We start from the raw sequence: 18,009 nt of genomic DNA on the forward strand, positions 1-18,009 counted from the left end.
GAGTTATTTCAGTTCTGAGACARGTTGGTGTTTGTAATCGCCCCGGCAAAGCCCCAGCAGCTGAGACAAACACCTGCTCCCTGTCAGGTAACCAGCTCAGCTCCATCTTAGTATTTTCTGAATGCAGCTGAGGCCAACTAGCATAAATAGCTGGAAACGCCCCAAATAAAACCCTTCCTTCCTCCACTAGGCAGAAGCCTGTGAGGCCTCTCCTCCCCGCTCACTTGTGCTCTGCAGGTTGGTGGTTTGGGAGTGTGTGTGGCTGCTTTTGCCTTCTGCAGGGGGAGGCAGTTTCTGATCTGATGCTGATCCCTTTTACCCAGGGAAAGGTTTTAATAGAAGCACGAAGAGGTAGAGTGAGATATTTCTTTYGGAGGGAATTAAAAATAACTCCAGTTTGTCCCAACAGAGGCGCAAGGGAGAAGGTTTCCAGAGGTTTTTGTAGCCGCGCTTTCCAGGCAAGCTCGTGGCTGAAGGACCGGAGAGCCCAGGTGCRACGAGGAGCCTCCCCAGGGCGTAAGTTGAGAACCGGGGACGTGTTACAGGCCCCGCGCTTTGGGGCCCGGCCCGCGGTCCCTTGRCGGGACGCCCCGTTCGCTGTCTGGGCCGCGGGACCCAGCACGGGGAGGAGGCGGGAGGGCGGCCCGGGCACGGGGGAGGCTGCGGGGGCGGGACCGGACCGGGCCAGGCCGGGGAGGCAGCAAGCGCAGCTGGGACACACACGGTAGCGGGGCCGGGGGGGCACCGGGCTGGGAGCGGAGGGGTCGGGTTCGGTCCCGCGGGTCGGACCGGAGGCACTCGGCGGGGCCGGATGCGCCGTTTCCGCCGCTCGGTCCCTCCCCGCGTTGGCAGTGAGGCGGCTGGGGCCACTCCGGGCTGCAGCTCCCGGCGCCAGCGGCCCTGGCTCTGTTCCGGAGCCGTGACRGGCCCAGCTGGGGGGGCAAAATGGGGAGTGCAAGGCCGCCTGCATGGGGACCGAGCCCAGAGCCCGGCTGCACTCCCTGCTCGGATGTGGGTGCCTCAGGACYCCACTTTGCCTCCTGGCACCTCTCGCTGCCGCGCTGGGCAATGCCGAGCAGCTCCTGCCGCAGCCGGTCCCGTCCCAGGCCCTCCTGGTCATCGCAGACCAGAGAGGGAAGGAGGACGGCCCGCAGGATGGATGGACAGGCCAAGAGCAGCCCCTCGGTGCCAAGAACAGGTTGCGCTGAGCCCGGGCCAGCTTGGGACCAGGGTGTGGGGCTGGGGGTCACCCAGCCAGGACTGCATCTGGACACCGGGACGGGCTGCCCCACGGGGGCGCCTAAAAGAGGAAGCGGCTCCTTGAGGGGATAAAAGGGGCCTGGGTGCACGGAGGCTTCTGATGGGGTGTTTTTCAGTGCYGAGCCCAGGAGCTGGCAGCCCTGGCCCATTCGGGCTGCAGCCAGAGGCTGCCTTGTCCTCCATGGTGCCTATCCTGGAGCTCCTGACCCTGGGGTGGTCTCACTYGGCTTGTTGAATGGGAGGACAAAGGGAAGGGAGGAAAAGTGCCCTCTTTCAGGTTTTGGCCATGAAAACAGCTCATAGAAACACGATGTCTCTTTCCCTGGCACATCGTCTGCCTCCTTTCCTGCACCCCGAGATAAGGCTGGTGTTTCCCCAGTGGTTACGGCTCGGTTTGAGGTGTTTGGTAATACTGCGCAGGCAAGTTCCTCGCCATGCAGCGAGTGGGACGCTGGGGAAAGCGGCGGCAGCAGCTCCGGGGCAGGAAGCGCCTACRCGAGGTGCTGGGGACCCGCGTGGGAGCCGATGCAGAACCCACCGTTGAGCAACTTCCCGTCAGCCGGGCCCGTCACGCGCCAGCCGTGCCGCCTTCCCGGGGGGCTCTGGGTGCCCTCTGCACAGGATAACATTCGGCTCTTGTGTTCCAGCCATCGGTGCCAGCTTGAYCCGGAGCCATGTCCAGGTACCTGAAGCACTTCACGGTCGTGGGGGATGACCCGGCACGCTGGAACAACGACTACCGCAAATGGGAGGAAGAAGAGGAGGAGGAGGCAGCAGCCGGGCAGGAGAGTGGCGAGAAGCAACCCCAGTCGGAGCTCAAGCTGGAGCCCGCTCGGAGCCGCATGTCCTTCCAGGATGTGCTGAAAAAGCTCTTCAGCTCCCACCGGTTCCAGGTGAGGGCAGATAAAAATAGGGAAGGCGGAAATACCGGTGAGGCTTGGCCCCAGGCAGCGCCAGGGCTGGCGCCCGGTGGCCCGTGAGGCCCCGGAGCGGCACRGCTGGGTCCCAGCCAAAGCCAGGGGTTCAACCATGAATCTGAGAGTTTGTGGGAATAACTGGCCAACCACCCTGGATACCACCCAGYGCGGCAGGGTCTGGCGGGGTGACCAAGTGCCTCTTCCCTGCCAGGTGGTGCCAGCCCATCCAGCCGCCTCATGGAGGGTCTCAGGGCAGCTCTCTTCCTCCAACAGGTTGTGGTCGTCTGCTTGGTCATTGTAGACGCCTTGCTGGTCCTTGGGGAATTGCTCATGGACTTGAAGATCATCCACCCGGACAGATACAAGCTTGCGCCCAAGGTAAACCGCGGGGAGGCAGCAGGGCCCACGGCTGCTCCCAATCAGTGGTGCCTCAAAGGCTGCTCCCCAGGATGGCCATGGGCTCTGGCCTGGCCAGCCGCTTCAGCAGCATCTTGTGCCCCTCTCGTGGCTGTTGTCCAGCCTACACGAGGTGACCGTGCGTAGGAGGGGGATTTCTGAGCTCTAAACCCGCCCCCTCTTTTCCCAGGTCTTTCACTACCTCTCCCTTTGCATTTTGACCATTTTCTTGGTTGAAGTTGGGTTTAAARTCTTCCTCTATGGCCGGGAGTTCTTCCACCACAAGTTTGAGGTGCTGGATGGAGTTGTCGTCGTTGTGTCCTTCATCCTTGACGTAGTCCTCCTCTTCCGGGAGCACGAGTTCGAAGCCGTCGGGCTCCTGATACTCCTGCGGCTGTGGCGCGTGGCCAGGATCATTAATGGTAGGTGCCCCCATGGCCCCGGCATCATCAGTGCTCAGAGCTACGAATTTTGGGCCTTTTCTGCAATAATTGGAGCTGCAGCCATTTCCTTCCTTCCTGAGAATTAATTTGGGATTAAATCAAAAATACGGCCATGAGGTTGTCCCTCGTTCTGGCACAAAACCTTGGGCCGAGTCCTCTTGGCATGTGCTTGACACTGGACTTGGCTGAAATGACCCTGGTAGCTGGGAGAGAGGAAGGGGCGGCTGGGATGGGGTCTGTGCCCTGTTGCTGCTGTCTGTGCCCCGTTGGCAGCCGTGCCGGGAAGGGGGAAGGCAAGAGCAGGACACCTTGGAGTGAGGCTCGGAGCCTAGCTGGTCTCGGGCACCCTCCTGCAGACCTGGTGTCTCCTAAAGGGCTGTTTTGCGGGAGGAAGAGTCATGTGTTTGCAAGGAAATCTTCCGCCTGCTCCTCGTGCTCCTCAGTGTTTAACGTGAGGAGGGGAGACACACAACCTGCCCCGTCGCAGCTGGCTGCCCCTGTGGCCGTTGGCCGCAGGCGGCTGCGAGAGGTTTGMTGCTGCCAATGCAAATCGGCAGCGTCGCCGCTGCRGCCGTAGGGATGGGAACCCGAGCGCCRGGCTGGGGGCTGCTGGAAACGGGGCCCGGGTGCCACCTGCGCTTGTGCATTTTGGGCTGCAAGCAGCCGGTGGGAAAGAACATGCTGTTCTGCAGCCTCTTACCCAGCTCTTTTTTCTCCTTAGAAAATGGTGGGAAGAAATTGCCTGGGCTATGGGGCTGGGTTAATAACCTACCAGGGCTTCAGTAGAGAAGGGAGGTCTCTCGCGGTGGCCCCGCTGCATGGTCAGACCTTGCAAACGTTGCAAAACGCTGTGGCCGTGCGGGCGACGCAGCCACCCAGCGCCGGGCGCCGCTCACCTCCGCTGCCTTTGCTCCACAGGGATCATCTTATCTGTAAAGACCCGCTCCGAGCAGCAGGTGTCCAAGCTAAAACAAGCCAACCTGCAGCTTGCGACCAAGGTCGAGCAACTTGAGTACAGCTGCACGGAGAAGGTAAGAAACGCCTTGAACTGAAGCAGGGAAGGCCCATCCTGCAGCACTCCCTTGGACAGGCCGGCCGGGAGCCTGTTGCAAGCTTGCTGCCCTCGGCTTGGTTTCCTCACCAGAAAGTTGTGGGATCTGCTGGATTCCAGAACCGCTGCCATTCTGGTCCTGTCTGCGCTTCCCTTAGCTGCTTCCCTTGCAAAGGAAGGGGGGCTACCTCTGTTCTGCTCCCTTTACCCAGGCTGTCCCTTTCCCTGCAGCGCCAGGTGTATTTCAGGGGCAGGAAGGAATGTAGGAAGCTGGGAAAAYGTTTAAGGTAAGAGCTACAGTAATGACTTCTGTCTCCAACAGGAGCAAGAAATTGAGAGGCTTAACAGGCTGTTAAAACAGCACGGACTCATCGGGGAGCCAAAATAGGAGGCCGCTTTGTTGAAGGTGGGGAAGTCTGCCGTGGAGAGGGTGGTGTTGGAAAGCGCCCGTTTGAYGTGGAAGGTTTTCCTATCTCTTTGCTTTCTCTTGCACAGAGTGGTCTATAAACATTTGATTAGATCCTGGTATTGCAAAAATAGGTTTATTGGAAAATTAAACACACATTCCCTATAAACAGTGATTTCATAAAACCTTTCCTGTACAGTTGTATAGACAAAGCTTCAAAATAATTTAATAATAAAGATGCATTTTGTAAGCTATACATCCAGGAAGTACCACTTTTTTGAAAGAATTGCAGTTTTCTGCCATGTGTTATGTGTTAGCAACATCTTGTAGCATCTTGCAGCGCAAACGATAAGGATCCAGGCCAAAAAGGCCATTTCTTCTCCACAATGACTGTTCATTGTTGCTACATCTCTTTTTTGCTAACCATTCTTTTCTCATTGTTAGTAGTTTCCTCATTTCTGTTGCTGCTTGTGCTACCTCGTTATTTATAAAACGTTCCCTTCCAAAAATATCAACACCACTCCTTTAGCTGACAAACTGGCACCAAAAGACAGGCAAATGAGAGGTGCCTTACGTCAAACCCTGCCTGGGGCCGCACCAGCAGATTTGAATTCTGATGCTATTTTCTCTCCTGTCGTCTTCCATGTAAGTGCTCATTTGCAGCCTGCTGCAGTACAAATTTTCCATTGCTTTCATAGCTCATAAATCAACGCATTAAAAGAACCGGGGTTTGTAAGAACAGATGTAGGTGAGTGGACTGCTGGGAATAGTCAAGATTCCAGAAAAACCCTTTGACAGCATATTCTAAAGGAGCAGGCTGGTGTTTGAACACAATGCCAACTTTTTCAGGTACTAGGTCTCYGTGGTGAACGTATTTTTAGTTGAAGAGTAAGTTTCACTGAACGGGGAACCTTAAASTGTGTCGGCTGTAGGAAGCTTCTCCAATCACTTTCAGTCAGAGCCAGCTGGAATGGTCATTGAGCTCTTCTGTAAGCATCACGTAACTGTTAAATCTTTAGAAGAAAGGTAATTAATTAGTGGATTGGGGAAAAAATAGCTGGAAATATGTGTCTTATTAATAAAATAAAGCTGAGGCCTTGTCAAATAGCACGTGATTAGTTAACAGGTTATTCTGTGAACAGCAGAGATGAYGCAGCCTGGTTTCCTGTGGGGCAGTGGCCCGATGTTCCGTCCCCTTCCCTTCCTGCGCAGCCAGTTCAGGGTCCCTGTGGACAGGGCTGAGGGGCAGCTCCCAGCCCAGGCAGGACAGAGGGATGTACAGCTCATCCCGCAGCCTTTTTGCCTTTGGCAGGGCTATAATTTGGAACTTCCCACCGAGGTTCCTCACCCCTAATCTGTGAGAACCTGAAGCCTTTCTCCTTGCCCTGTATTGAAKCACTGTGTCTACATCTTAGAAGAAACCAATTGCCCAACTACATAAACCCTCTTGCTTTAGGAAACATGCTCAAAATCAGAGAAAACAGAAATAATGATTTTTTGATGCGCATTTACCTTAGACAAACGGAAAGAAAAAATCAAAGGGTAGCTTGACGTTAATGGTAGGCCGAGCCTTATAGCCTGGCTCTGCAGGCGAAGAAATGTCAGTGAAAACAACAGAACTCATTATAGGAACAGTCCTTTCTCTTCCGGAGGGCAGCTGCAATGAAAGCACCCGAGCATTAGTTTCAGTCTTCTCTTTCACTGCTTTTTTTGCAATAGGTTAAGTATTCAGCTGTTGCTTGTATTTATTTTTTTTCTTGGCAGTTTCAGATTTCATTTTATGAATGATGTATAACTTTTATGAGAAGTGTACCTTGGCAAGCAGCCCAGTTATATTTGAGTTGGAACAAGAACTGGATGCAATACATTCTAACACAGAGTCTTACCTTTATCTAAAGTGATTAATTGGGCTGCTATCGTACAGTTGATCCCTAAATAAAACAAGCCCTTCCTTTCATCTTAAATCCTGCAATTTAATGACATACCTGGTTAAATGTGGTAGTAGTGACAGTTGCTGTAACATTCACTATTCTGGCTTGGGGATTGACTAGGGAGCCATACTTAGTCCACTGCACTTCTATTTCAAGTGATACTGGTATTTGGCATGAGCTCTGAAAGAAACATCATAAATTCTTTCATTGTTGTACAGAGGTAACCACATTAATTATYATGTAAAACTAGGACTTTTCTGTGCACTTTCAAAGGTGACAAACTGACTGGGTAACTGCACTTCAGACATGACAATTCTAGCTCTGAAGTGCAGGATACATTTGGATATTAACTCAGTTGGACTTTGGTTTTTGTGATATTGCTGAGCCTGTTCTTTCCAGGGGCAAGCAGGAGGCTTCTCTCGTAGAGATGACTTGTTTCAGTAAGGCTGCCAGGGCAGTACGAAACCCTTAACTCCACCAGGACAGAATTCTGAAGCCTCCAGTTCTAATGAYATTTTAGCATCGAGCACAAAAACTGGTTTTGTTAGTCCAGTCTTTTGGCTTCACCAGCTGTGCTTCATCCCAGTTGCAGAGCAACACTCTAAGCTGGGGCTGTTGCTTCCTGCCTAATGGGTTGCTCTGCTCTGTAACTGAGAAGTCTGGATACCACCCTCATTAAAAGTAAACGCTCTCCTTATGTCAAGTGTTCCTCCTTGTTTTGGATATTCCAGGAGGACTTTTCCCCAGTTTATTTCTGCATTTTCCTTTTTCCCAATGGGCCTGAGAAGAGGGGATGAGTACAGGTACAGATCTTGGGCAAGAGAGGACCTTGGGAGGGGCAACAGGGGCAGGAGCAGGGCGAACTTCACCTGGTCAGAGACGTGCAGATGAGTTATCGGCACCCAGTCAAGCACATCCTGGGCTCGAGAATTACCAAATGAGGCCACGTATTCAGGAAAGTTTTGTCCCTTCAGTAGATCTAGGAGCGTCTGAGCCAGGAGTTGGCAGTCCATAGCTGCAGTGATTCTTCCAGGAAAAAGAGRAAAAAATAAAACAAAGTGCATTTTTGGCACAATAATAATTTCTCCTTGCTCTCATGCACTGTTCAAGCCTTCTGGCTAACAATCACTAATGTACACAATCTTTCCAAGAGAAAGAGCACTGTTAATTAAAGGTGGTTCTTGTAATTAAATACTCAGCTCCTGATGTTGTTACAGCTGTATGAATGTCCCAGAATCTGAGCAGATTCTAAGAGAAAGAGTTGTCATTGTGTTAAAAGTATTAATCAAGAAAGAAGAGATTTCCTCTTACCTTAACTTACAGCCTGATATCATGTTATAACCAAATAATACAGGGGTTCTGGCTCCCGCTGCTGCCAGGCAGTCTTGGTTGGAGGTACTTTGCAGAATGGTAAATTGACCATATTTGTCAGTATTTTGAATGATGCCAGATGTAATATACAGTTAAGGACAACTTCAATGCTTGATAATATATTATAAAGAAAGAATCCTTAGTCATGTAGCTAAAATAGATCTGAAAAAATATTGTAATAGCTCAAGATTCCTCTCTTACAAAGTAGAGCAGCAGTGGAATGTACTATGAAGGTCTAAACCTACCTCCTCTAAAAGGTCCCATGAGATTGCAGCAAGGACTGAGTCATTTGCTATTTCTGCAAAACAGCCAAAAACCACCCTTTGCCTAAAGAACAGATAAATGCTATAGATGGCATGCTAGAAAGGGATTGGCACACTGGAAGGTGTGCCAGAACAGTGCAAGATCCCTTGGTCTACTTTTCGCTATGAGGAAGGTCTCTCTTCAAAGGACTTGCTTTGTGCTTAAAAGGTGCTTTGCCTCTGCTGCAAACCAAATTTCAACAGGTCAAGGATATCCATGCGGCCTGAAGCCTGCTCTTACAGGCAGTCCAACCACATAACCAGGGTTGCCGCTGAGAGGAGCTGGCTTTGTATTTACCTGTAACACAAGTTTACATCTTAGATTTCATCCTGCACTGAAATGATTGCAAAACATAAAATAATTCAGGTATAAGGGCCTTGAACAAAGATAATATAAAACATCTCTGTAAGATTGTAACAGTTCTCTCAACATTGCTATCAGGCTTTGCCTTCACTGTGTACATTGTGCATCGTCACAAACTGCCTCTTCTAAATGTGAAAAACAGACTTCGGAGGCCCTTAGTGCGCAGTCATGAAATGCTGCCTCATTTATGTACCCAGCGCAAATTACCCTTTACCTTGCTGCTATAATTGTTCTGATTCAAGTTTAGTAATTTCTGTAATTAAATGTCTTTCAGCAAGTTGTCCGTAACATCTCAAGCAGTTACCTGAGTAAAGCTGATTTCGAAGCTCTGCTGTATTGAAAGCGTTTCTTTGGTAATTGCCCCCAAGACAAAAGAAGCAGCTGCTCCTGTTATTTCTCCCGCTTCTGTGTATGTAATATGGTAACTCACCTGAAAACAAACCATTTTGTATATTAAAACAAATACACGCAAGTATGAAAGTAGCGTAAAGGAATTAAAAGGTATACAAGATGCTTCTTGCTTAAAACCCACTCTGCTACGCTGTGCATGTCCTATGTGCTCATTTGCAGTATGACAAGATGAAGCCAGAGAATAGGAGGAAACTGGAGTGCTGCTCCAGTACTGATGTATTGGTGACTACTCCTTGTACAAGTCTTGGCAATTAAAAACACAAGTTTGTGGCTCTCACTTTTATAATTACTGATACATAGGGACTATTTAGACAGGCTTTTCCTCCATCCATTGACCTAGCTTTCTCCTAAAGGTTACAGAGCATGGTTTGGAGGAACCGCTTATTTATTCTACTTTGTCACTCATTTCCTGGCTGCCAAGGAGGAGAGCTTCAAGAACAAGAAGGAAGGGGTGGTCTAACCTGACAGACAAAAACATGACATCTGCAAAGAGGTCAGACAAAGGACATGACTGTTACCAATCAAACAGCTGATCAGCAATGGTCAGAAATGGACCTGGGATTAGAGTCTCTAAAATTGACTTCTCGGAAACCTTTTCTAATATTCCTCCCTAATATTCAGCTATCCAAGATGAAAAGATGACGTGATCTGCATGGTGTCTTCCTCTGTCCCTCCCACCCTTGTGCCTCAGATCATCATCTCCCAAGCCTAACAACTTGGATTCTAGGCTCATCTTATTGTCTGTGAGGTCAGATACACATATTAGTAACAGAAATTGATTTCATCTCCTCCTTACGTATATGACATATATTTGTTGCAAAACGTTCTCTTTCATCCCAAAGGCAATTTCTCCTGTTGCATTTACTTTAGCAATGTCACTGTGTATGGAAACTGGGCAAAGTTTTTCTTGAGTCTCTGTAAGTTGTGAATCAGAAATGGTTTGATGTATATGTACATTCCATCCACCGTGGGGAGCAAAAGGAATGGTTGTACCTACCCCAAGAACTATGTTTATGCACAGCTCATCCAGAACTGCAGGGAGCCTCAGGACCTCATTACTGTCAAGTAAGGTCCGTATTCCATTCACAGACTGAACAACTATGGCCTGGACAGTAATATTAACCTGAAAAACAAATTCATGCCATTTCTGATTATTGTGTATAAACATTTTTGCCCTTTTGTGTAGTATTATGTTTGTGAATTTTAAAGGATGGACAAGTACTTTTCTRTCTATGAAAGAAGCCTAGTTGTTGTATTTTATATAGCTTGTATTCTACTTTATAAAGTATTTTATAACTTTAAAACTGTTTTTTGTGTGTTTCTCTTTTAAGTAAGCATGTTTGTTTCCTGGATACACCTGTACTAGCCAGGTACTACCAGCACCTCCTYTATTCCTTGAAGAAGACACACAGAGAAGAGCTACTTCAGGGTTTTCTTCCACAGAAGCAGGAGGCAACAATCCTTTAACAGCTGCATTATTACGTGTGTTGCTGAAATTCAACATGAGGGACTGTTTTCAAGTGACAAAAATTAGCTAAAAGAGAGTTATACCTGGAGGTGATGCATCAGAAGGTAGTGTATTATCTTAGAGCTGCTAAGTATCATTACTGATAGGAAATGTGGCACTTGGCTTCTAACACATGTGAGTGCTCTGTTTGATGTTTTAATGTTTTCATTAAAGAGCAAGGACAAAGTCCCAGTGGTGATAAAGTCAGTAAAATACTCTCACTGCTTATAAAAGAGCAAGCCTTTTACCATCAGTTGTTCCAAGTAAGACAGATGGATACTCACCATCTGACTTGACTTAGGTACCTAAAGTAAAAAAAAAAAAAAAAAATATTATTTTTTGAATTTTGGGGGAAAAAATAGCAAAGATGCAGATGAAGCCTGGCACACACTGCCCCATATTTATATCAACATCTGACCTAACAGCTTGAGGAACAGCTCAGCAATCAGACCCAGCTGTGTGGCTAGAGGTGCTTACACAGACCTTGTCCTTGAGGAGCACATGCTGTTTCAGCCTGGGACTGCTCACAGCTCTGTTACCTGTGCCCAGRGTGTGCGTTTGGGCCCTGCAGGTCACTGGGAAGCCACGTCAATAGCAGCACGATCCCAGGCTCACTGCTGYCTCCCACTGAGTGGAGTCCAGCAGCACCACTGTGCCCTGTCACCTGCACAGCGCTCGCTGACCACCTCACGTGAAGAGTCCCAGTGTTGTGCGTGGTGGAGGGTACCACACAACCCTCAATACCTCTCGACTCTGCTGCACAGGCCACGGTAGCTTGCACATGTGTTACAATCATCAGTATCTTTATATCATGCAGGCTGCTCAAGCTGGCAGTCACTATGTGCTGATGATAACAGGATTTTCTGAAGGAATTGCTGTACCTGTCCTCTCCTTGAGAAGGCCCATGAATTTTGCCATTTCTTTTGCTGGCAGCTCCACCTGCTGGCACTACAGGGGCTCCCTGCTCTCCCCTGTGCCCATCCCCAAAGGTAGTAGCCCCAAATTCACTTTTATAGTCACGTCATGTTTTCAGTCCCTGTGGGAAGCAGAGCTGCCTACAGACCAGCGCGGGTGGCTCTTTGTCATTCTCCAGTTCTTGACACCCAACCCCTCCTGAACTTCTGCTGCACTTGGAACAGGAACCTTCCTTCTCCTCAGCTGGGACAGAGTAACTGGCAAAAACTTCATGCACAAATTCTTATGTGGAGTTCTAGCAAGTAAAAAGAATACGCTTCTGAACTTAAAACCATCCAGCCACTTGAAGTGTATCCTGGGGAATGTTTTTTAATTTTCCTGTAGTTCTACAGGCTCCAAGGACTCTAACACTTATGCATATGTAGAAACACTCAAAGCATTTCTGATACAGAAATTCTTCCACCTTCCACTGCAGAATAATGAAAAGCTAAAACTCAGAAGCCTGGGCTGCTTTCAATTATGTCCTTAAAGACCAGGAGAATGATGCCACCTGTGAGAGTGTGAGCTACTTAGGGAAGTATGTGCTACCACTAAGGGCTTTAGGATTTGTTAGGTGAACCACAAGACTGCAAGGGTCCTTTAAGCAGCCACTTGTTATGGTGTGCTAATTAACTGAATTCTAATAAATACATAAATTAAAAGCATTTTAAAGGAGAAGAGGATACTCTTTCTTGTTGATGCCTATCCTTCTGGAGGGGGTCATCAAGGTTAAGGTAATATGTACCTCAGTTGTAATTCTGCATGGGTTATTTATTTGGCTTCCTGCGCATCCTTAAAATAGACTTTTTTATACAGAAAGCATCTTCCAGTTCAGAAATGTAAAGATAAGTTTAGCTTTGAAAATCAGCCAAAAGTAGATCTGGTAATAGGCTAACGAGCTTGTCCTTGCTAGGACAAAATGGTCTATCACTGGGAAGGAGAGTAAGGAAGGAAGGAAGGACCTGGGGTGAAATATCTCACCCTTAAAAATCTAGGTGTGCAGTTAAGGCTTGCATGCACAGGATTTAACCTGACAGCTTCTTAGGTACAAAGGTTTCAACTCCTCGGAACCCGGACAGCCTAGGCTTACACATGATGGTAATAGGCTTTTTGGAAGAGCTTAAACATGCACATGCACAGAACTGCTGCTGCACTAAGTCAATTAGCTCAGTGACACGAGCTGGTGTCCTCAAGACCCTGATTTCTGCTGGCTAAGCAGACAGCAATAAATTCTTATCTAAGCTGGAAGTAAAAACACTTTTAAAGTCCTTCTTTATAGATATCTTTTTGCATAGGAAGATTTTTTCCCCAAATCCAGAACTTAAAATCCAAATCAAACACTGCTTTCCTTAGGAAATAAAAGCTACTTCATTTTGCAGATGTAATGCGTGTGTGTGTGTGTGTGTGTGTGTATATGTGCATATATATGTATCAACAATACCAACTGTTAGCTATATGATGGTTTCAAATCATACTTACTGCTAAAATACTGGAGTTAATGTAGAACAACATACTAACTGCTTGAATGGTGCTACATGTTTCCACACTTACTAATCTACTGCATTTTGTAGCCTGGTTTACTAAAAAACCTGGAGGAAAAAAATAAGCATTACTGAAGGAAATGAAATAGCAATTAATAAAAACAGAAACRAAAACAACTTAAGGACCTCAAATGCAAAACTGAAAGTAACTGTAACTTCTTTTGCAGATAAGGGTTGTGTACAGCATGACATCACCTTAGTTTCTTCAAAAATGCAACGAGACAAAACATTACTACCTAAAAATACAAGCTTAAGAAAAGCTACAAGAAGATTTGACATTATAAGTCTGGTAAGCCTTTCTCTTACAAGAGATTTCAGTTTTCCTATGGTCATCATCATGATCTTTATGCTACCATATTTAATAATAGAAGATTTGGAAAGATGCAGGTTTTTTTTCTTTGCACATTTTAATGGAAGTGCAGGAAAAGTCCAAATGCAGACCCAGATTAGACTCTCTGGCTTGAGTTGCAGTAAGGCTATGAAAGGAACCTCGCTGTGGCTAAGGGACATCTTACAAAGGCTGCCCAAATAGGTTTTACTTTGTAATAATCTATTTCCTCATACTGGCACCCTCCTATTATTTTTATTAGAACAGTTATGGCAAATAGTTTCAGTAGAATAAATAGCCCAATAACAATACTTTTTAGAATTTATATTTAAAACTGCATTTTTGATCTAGATGCACACAACTTGCAGTGTATATCTAAAAAGACCCACAGAAACACAAGCTATTGGAAAAACATTTGTTCAAAAACCTTTAGCTGAATTCAGTTGGTGTGCACACTATTTTACTGACTCAAGAATAACAGGAGAATCCTCTAAATAAATTAGAATTTAAATTTTCCAACCTGCAGGATTAGCATCGGAACACCAGGAAGAGACAACAGGACTAGGCAGTCTCACAAATGCATCCACTGTCTGTATAGGAACGCCATACTGCCAAATAAGAGGACATATTCAAGCACGTAGAACAGTTCAGTTCATGGAAAGCTTTAGAGCATTTGCATTAACACCAAATCTGGACAACAGACACCTTYATTTACACTGCATCCCTCGATTTTGTGTACCTCTCTGCTCGTCAATTCTTAAGCCGTATCTAACAGCTCTCTTCACATTTACAGAAATAAAACAGCTACTTGTTTTTCACAAATCTTAATGCAGTTCACTTTTGAAGTAGGCCCACACAAACCACTGCATTTTACTCCGATATTTCTATATTTCAAGACCAAAATAAAGTTTGTTTGTCTGAGATAATACAGCTTCTTTACAGCAGATGCGAAAGAAAAATACTTGCTTGGTCTGATATGGACTGATATAATACTGATTGGAAAGGACCATTATTTACCTTGTATCTGTACGTTCCATTTGCATCAGAAGAAATTTGTGAATCTGGGTTTATACTCCAGCTTTCAAACTCAGTACTGAAAGTGGCACTTCCAAACTGTTTAAGCAATTGATCAAAATTTTCAGAAGTTGGCGTTTCAGGAGAAATGAAGGAGAGGGCTTGTTTATCTGTCAAAACAGTGTAAGGAATGAGATAACACTTAGGATACAAAATACAGAAACAGTATTTAGAAATATTTTGGAGGGAGAGGTGGGAGTTTAAAAAAAATAAAAATCAATAACCAGAAAATGAGAAAGGATGAATATTTAGAAGAAAAGCTAGGAGGTATCATAATTTATGCAATAATTTGCGATTTCACCCTAATTCATGAAAGCATATACTTAACCCTAAGGATAGAGGTAAGTCCCTTTTAAAAATGGTGGTTTCTAATAGTATCATATGATCCAAAACAAAGATAAGTCAACTAGTAAAATTTCCATGTTAAGCATTCAGATAAATACTGCATATTCAAAATTAATTTTGGAGTAGAGAGCACCAATCATTTCTTCACTTCTACAAAATTCTTTACCAAAAAAGATTTTTTTACCCTTTTTCTGAGAAAAATGTCATTTCTTTAAACTCCATAGTTTCTAATGCAAAGGAAAACTTTATTAAAATTTGCAATTAAGCTAGTTAGAGCCAACGACATTCTTTCCCCAGAGAACACTAAGAAGAATATCTGAGATGTTTCAACTCCATAATGTCACAAGTGAATGGATTACAACATACAGCCTGTGAGYATGTAGAATAATCAGGTTAAGTTGCTTTTAATTTTGGTCTGTCTTTCTGGTACCTAAAAAACTTACAAAAAATACTACGGAAATGCTTAGCATTGATTAAAAWCTCTACTTACAGTTTGCAGTATGAATGCAGAAAATACTGGGATTGATGTGGTCAATTAATTTAAATATCCTTTCTGGTGGATTTGCTTCGACATTAAGTGAATATATAGCAGCTTTCTGACTGCAAAGACGGCTGTCACCTCTGTGAATAACAACAGTAAAATCAACAATCCACTAGAAGTTAGTATTAAATCATTTAAAAATTATCCTCTTGTAATGAGATAGCACCCGAAAAGCACTAATGGGGTAACTCTTTTTTCCAGATAATAAATATAGCAGTTCTGTAGCCTTCTAAGACTGGTATCATTTTATAACAAGTAATAAAAAAAATCTCCAAGATGTCTTTTACTTTATCTCACAGAGGAAACAGTGTRTAGAGATAGGAGATAACCAGTGGTGAAGAGAAGAACCTGACAGTAATAAGATGACAAGCTGGGTGGATTCAGATGACTTATGCATGTCTAGTTGTCAGTGACAGAACAGTCACCTGAGACAATTAAATTGTCATTCAGGAAGGTGCTGATTAGACCTTTCTGATCTATATAAATAGCTGTAAATGGGTGGCAGTAGTCATTGTGTGCAAGAACAATAAGAAATGGCACTCAAGGATCACTGCTAATTCTAATTTCAAAGCACAGAGAATAAAGCACAGCTTTATGATTGGCATAATTTATGCAGAGGGAAGATTGATGAGTTCTATTGTTCTGAGAGGTCACCAAGAGATTTTTACAATAAGGTTCTGAAATGAGCTTTAACTTCTACTTGAGAAGATGAAATGTGGGTAAAAGTATTTTCAGGTAGACTGTAAATAGCAAAGAAACAACTTTCAGCATGTTTTTTTGATAATTAAGTTACATTTTGCTCTCTATTAAGYGACAACGGCAGTGAGGGAACAAGCTGGACGCTTGCTCATAAAACTAAGATCAGAGTGACTCYCAGTATTTCACTACAGGCTTGGATTGATCATGTTTCTCTCTGATATAATAAACACCAGTGAAAGGTTACTGAGAAATTGCTGAGGTTCCACAGAGGTGGTCAAATCGTCCCATGGTACTTTCTTAGCCTCCAGACACTGTGTTATACCAATAAAGGTCTAAAGATACATTATTCTCCCCACAGAAGGGAGAATCAGTTAAGTGTCCACATACAGTTGGACCGTGGAAGAGGGAAAAACATCACCAGTTAAGTGTCCACATACAGTTGGACCATGGAAGAGGGAAAAACAAGGTTTGGAAAAGAGGGAATGGGAAACGGGATGCTAATTTGCCCTTCTCCCTGCAGAGGGCAAAGGACTCCCTGCTTAATGCATGAGACAAGCGTAGGAAAGAGTATAGTCAGCATGGAGGGGTTAGGAATTTTCAAGAGGGGAAGATAGAGCCCTCCTAAATGCATGCAGCAAAAAGGAGCAGATTTTGTATTTCAGGAAGCTCTTTATTCACTTACGTGACAATAGGAACTGAACATGTGGTAAAGAGACTGAACTCGGCGGCACTGCAGTCGGGGTCACAGCAGCAGTTCACATCACACTGCGCCACCAACAGATCGCAGACACACAGCTTGGCAACTGCGGGAGAGATTGAAACCCCAGTTACAATCAGGTACCTGAGCACTTCCATTTCTCACCTTGCCTTATTCTGACCGTGGTCAAAAGTCTACATCCAAACTGATTTTTTTTTTTTAAACAAGTTGTTTCTGAAAGTTGTCTCTTCCAAGGCACACTATAAATGTGAGCCTGTGTTCCCTGTGAAATCCAAAAGGTAGCCGGTTGAGGGRAATATTGAAAGTTTTAAATTGTTGTTCATTGCTGCTGATAAAGACACAAATCSTGTAGCAATACTGTTTGTTTCAGCTGGGGCTGGGGGACAGAGGAGAGTTTTGGTACAGCAATGCAGTTTATAAGCATCAAATATGCTCCAAGATGCATTAATGCATTCCCTGATGTTCCAACATAACCAGAGCTATTTCTTTAAAGCTGCTTTTGTAGCAAACACACAAGATCAGCACTCCATAGGCTGGACACGAATGAGTATTTAATCTGGTAACTGCAGCTCTTTCCTTGCAGTTCGACTGCTGCACAACTCTCCACAGACGCTGAATGGCCTCTGTCCACCCAAACTGTATCCAGGTATTTCCTGGAATTTCTGAAGTTCCGACTGTTCTGTTCAGAGTTTTCTGCTGCCCTCCTAAACACGGCAAGTTTAAATGGGGAGCGTGGGATTGTGAGGCGGGAGCACAGGGAGCCCCTTTCCTAAGGAGGCCACGTGCCAAACCAGACCTGGCGAGGGGTGACCGGGCTGGGAAACAAGAGCTACTCGCTAACCGGAGATGGGGACGGTGGGACAGTGACCAGGTGCTATCAGCACCTCGAGGGTTTAGGATGCAGGCCCAGCCCCGGCACCCACCGTCTGTCAATGGGGCCGGTCTGTGCGGCACTCGGGCGGCAGCGGGCGGCTCCGGCGGGGACGCGGGCTCCGCGCTGGCGGGCGGCGGCAACAGCGGCAGGAGGAGGATGAGGAGGGACTCAGGCCTCAGCGCCGCCATCATGGCCGCCCCTAGCAACGCAACCGTCCCCGCGCCGTTACCAGGGGCGCGCGGGGCATGACGGGAGAGGCGGGAAAGGCCGCCCCTGCCCCGGGGCCTCATGGGAGAGGGGCCCGCGGGAGGTGGGGGAGAGCGAGGGGCCGCCGCGGGGCATGGCGGGACGGAGGCTGCCCGGCCGCCATGGTGGTGGCTGTGAGGGGAGGCCGGGCWGCCTGGGCGCTGGGGGAAAAGTAGGCAAAAACAACAGCAAAAGCAATAAAAAAGAGGGGAGCCCCTCACTGTGAGCTACAAACCCCCGTGGTTTATATAKTTATGCCACTGCTGGATATTTAAGCGTTTCTATAGCAATTTCATAGTTGGGCAAGTTGAGCTACAGAGTGAACGGCCG

The 18,009-nt window shown here is 46.3% G+C and overlaps 2 protein-coding genes across 4 annotated transcripts; one reads left to right on the forward strand and one right to left on the reverse strand.

Annotated features, from left to right (window-relative positions):
- Positions 1-201: 201 nt before the first annotated feature.
- HVCN1 (hydrogen voltage gated channel 1) lies at positions 202-10,138 on the forward strand. 3 transcript variants are annotated; one of them, XM_026041784.1, is made up of 8 exons: positions 202-237; positions 410-516; positions 1,908-2,153; positions 2,451-2,555; positions 2,764-2,995; positions 3,935-4,047; positions 4,390-4,473; positions 9,206-10,138. In XM_026041784.1, the coding sequence occupies exons 3-7, from the start codon at positions 1,935-1,937 to the stop codon at positions 4,453-4,455; spliced, it is 735 nt and encodes a 244-aa protein (XP_025897569.1). In that variant the 5' UTR covers positions 202-237; positions 410-516; positions 1,908-1,934; the 3' UTR covers positions 4,456-4,473; positions 9,206-10,138. The 3 variants fall into 3 exon arrangements, with proteins under 3 accessions (XP_025897569.1, XP_025897568.1, XP_025897567.1); XM_026041783.1 differs by having other exon boundaries at positions 8,716-10,114; XM_026041782.1 differs by lacking the exon at positions 9,206-10,138 and having other exon boundaries at positions 4,390-4,646.
- On the reverse strand, positions 4,708-17,621 carry TCTN1 (tectonic family member 1). Its single transcript, XM_026041794.1, has 15 exons — positions 17,483-17,621; positions 16,524-16,644; positions 15,092-15,222; positions 14,200-14,366; positions 13,703-13,790; positions 12,793-12,902; positions 10,644-10,664; positions 9,850-9,975; positions 8,746-8,871; positions 8,293-8,375; positions 7,716-7,856; positions 7,274-7,430; positions 6,459-6,584; positions 5,986-6,130; positions 4,708-5,486 (listed from the first exon to the last, which is right to left on the reverse strand). The coding sequence occupies exons 1-14, from the start codon at positions 17,619-17,621 to the stop codon at positions 5,987-5,989; spliced, it is 1,680 nt and encodes a 559-aa protein (XP_025897579.1). The 3' UTR covers positions 4,708-5,486; position 5,986.
- Between the last annotated feature and the right edge of the window lie 388 nt (positions 17,622-18,009).

Source organism: Nothoprocta perdicaria, unplaced genomic scaffold (genome assembly GCF_003342845.1).
Source record: "Nothoprocta perdicaria isolate Ctin4 unplaced genomic scaffold, notPer1 scaffold_294, whole genome shotgun sequence".
In the NCBI taxonomy this organism is placed as follows: Eukaryota; Metazoa; Chordata; class Aves; order Tinamiformes; family Tinamidae; genus Nothoprocta; species Nothoprocta perdicaria.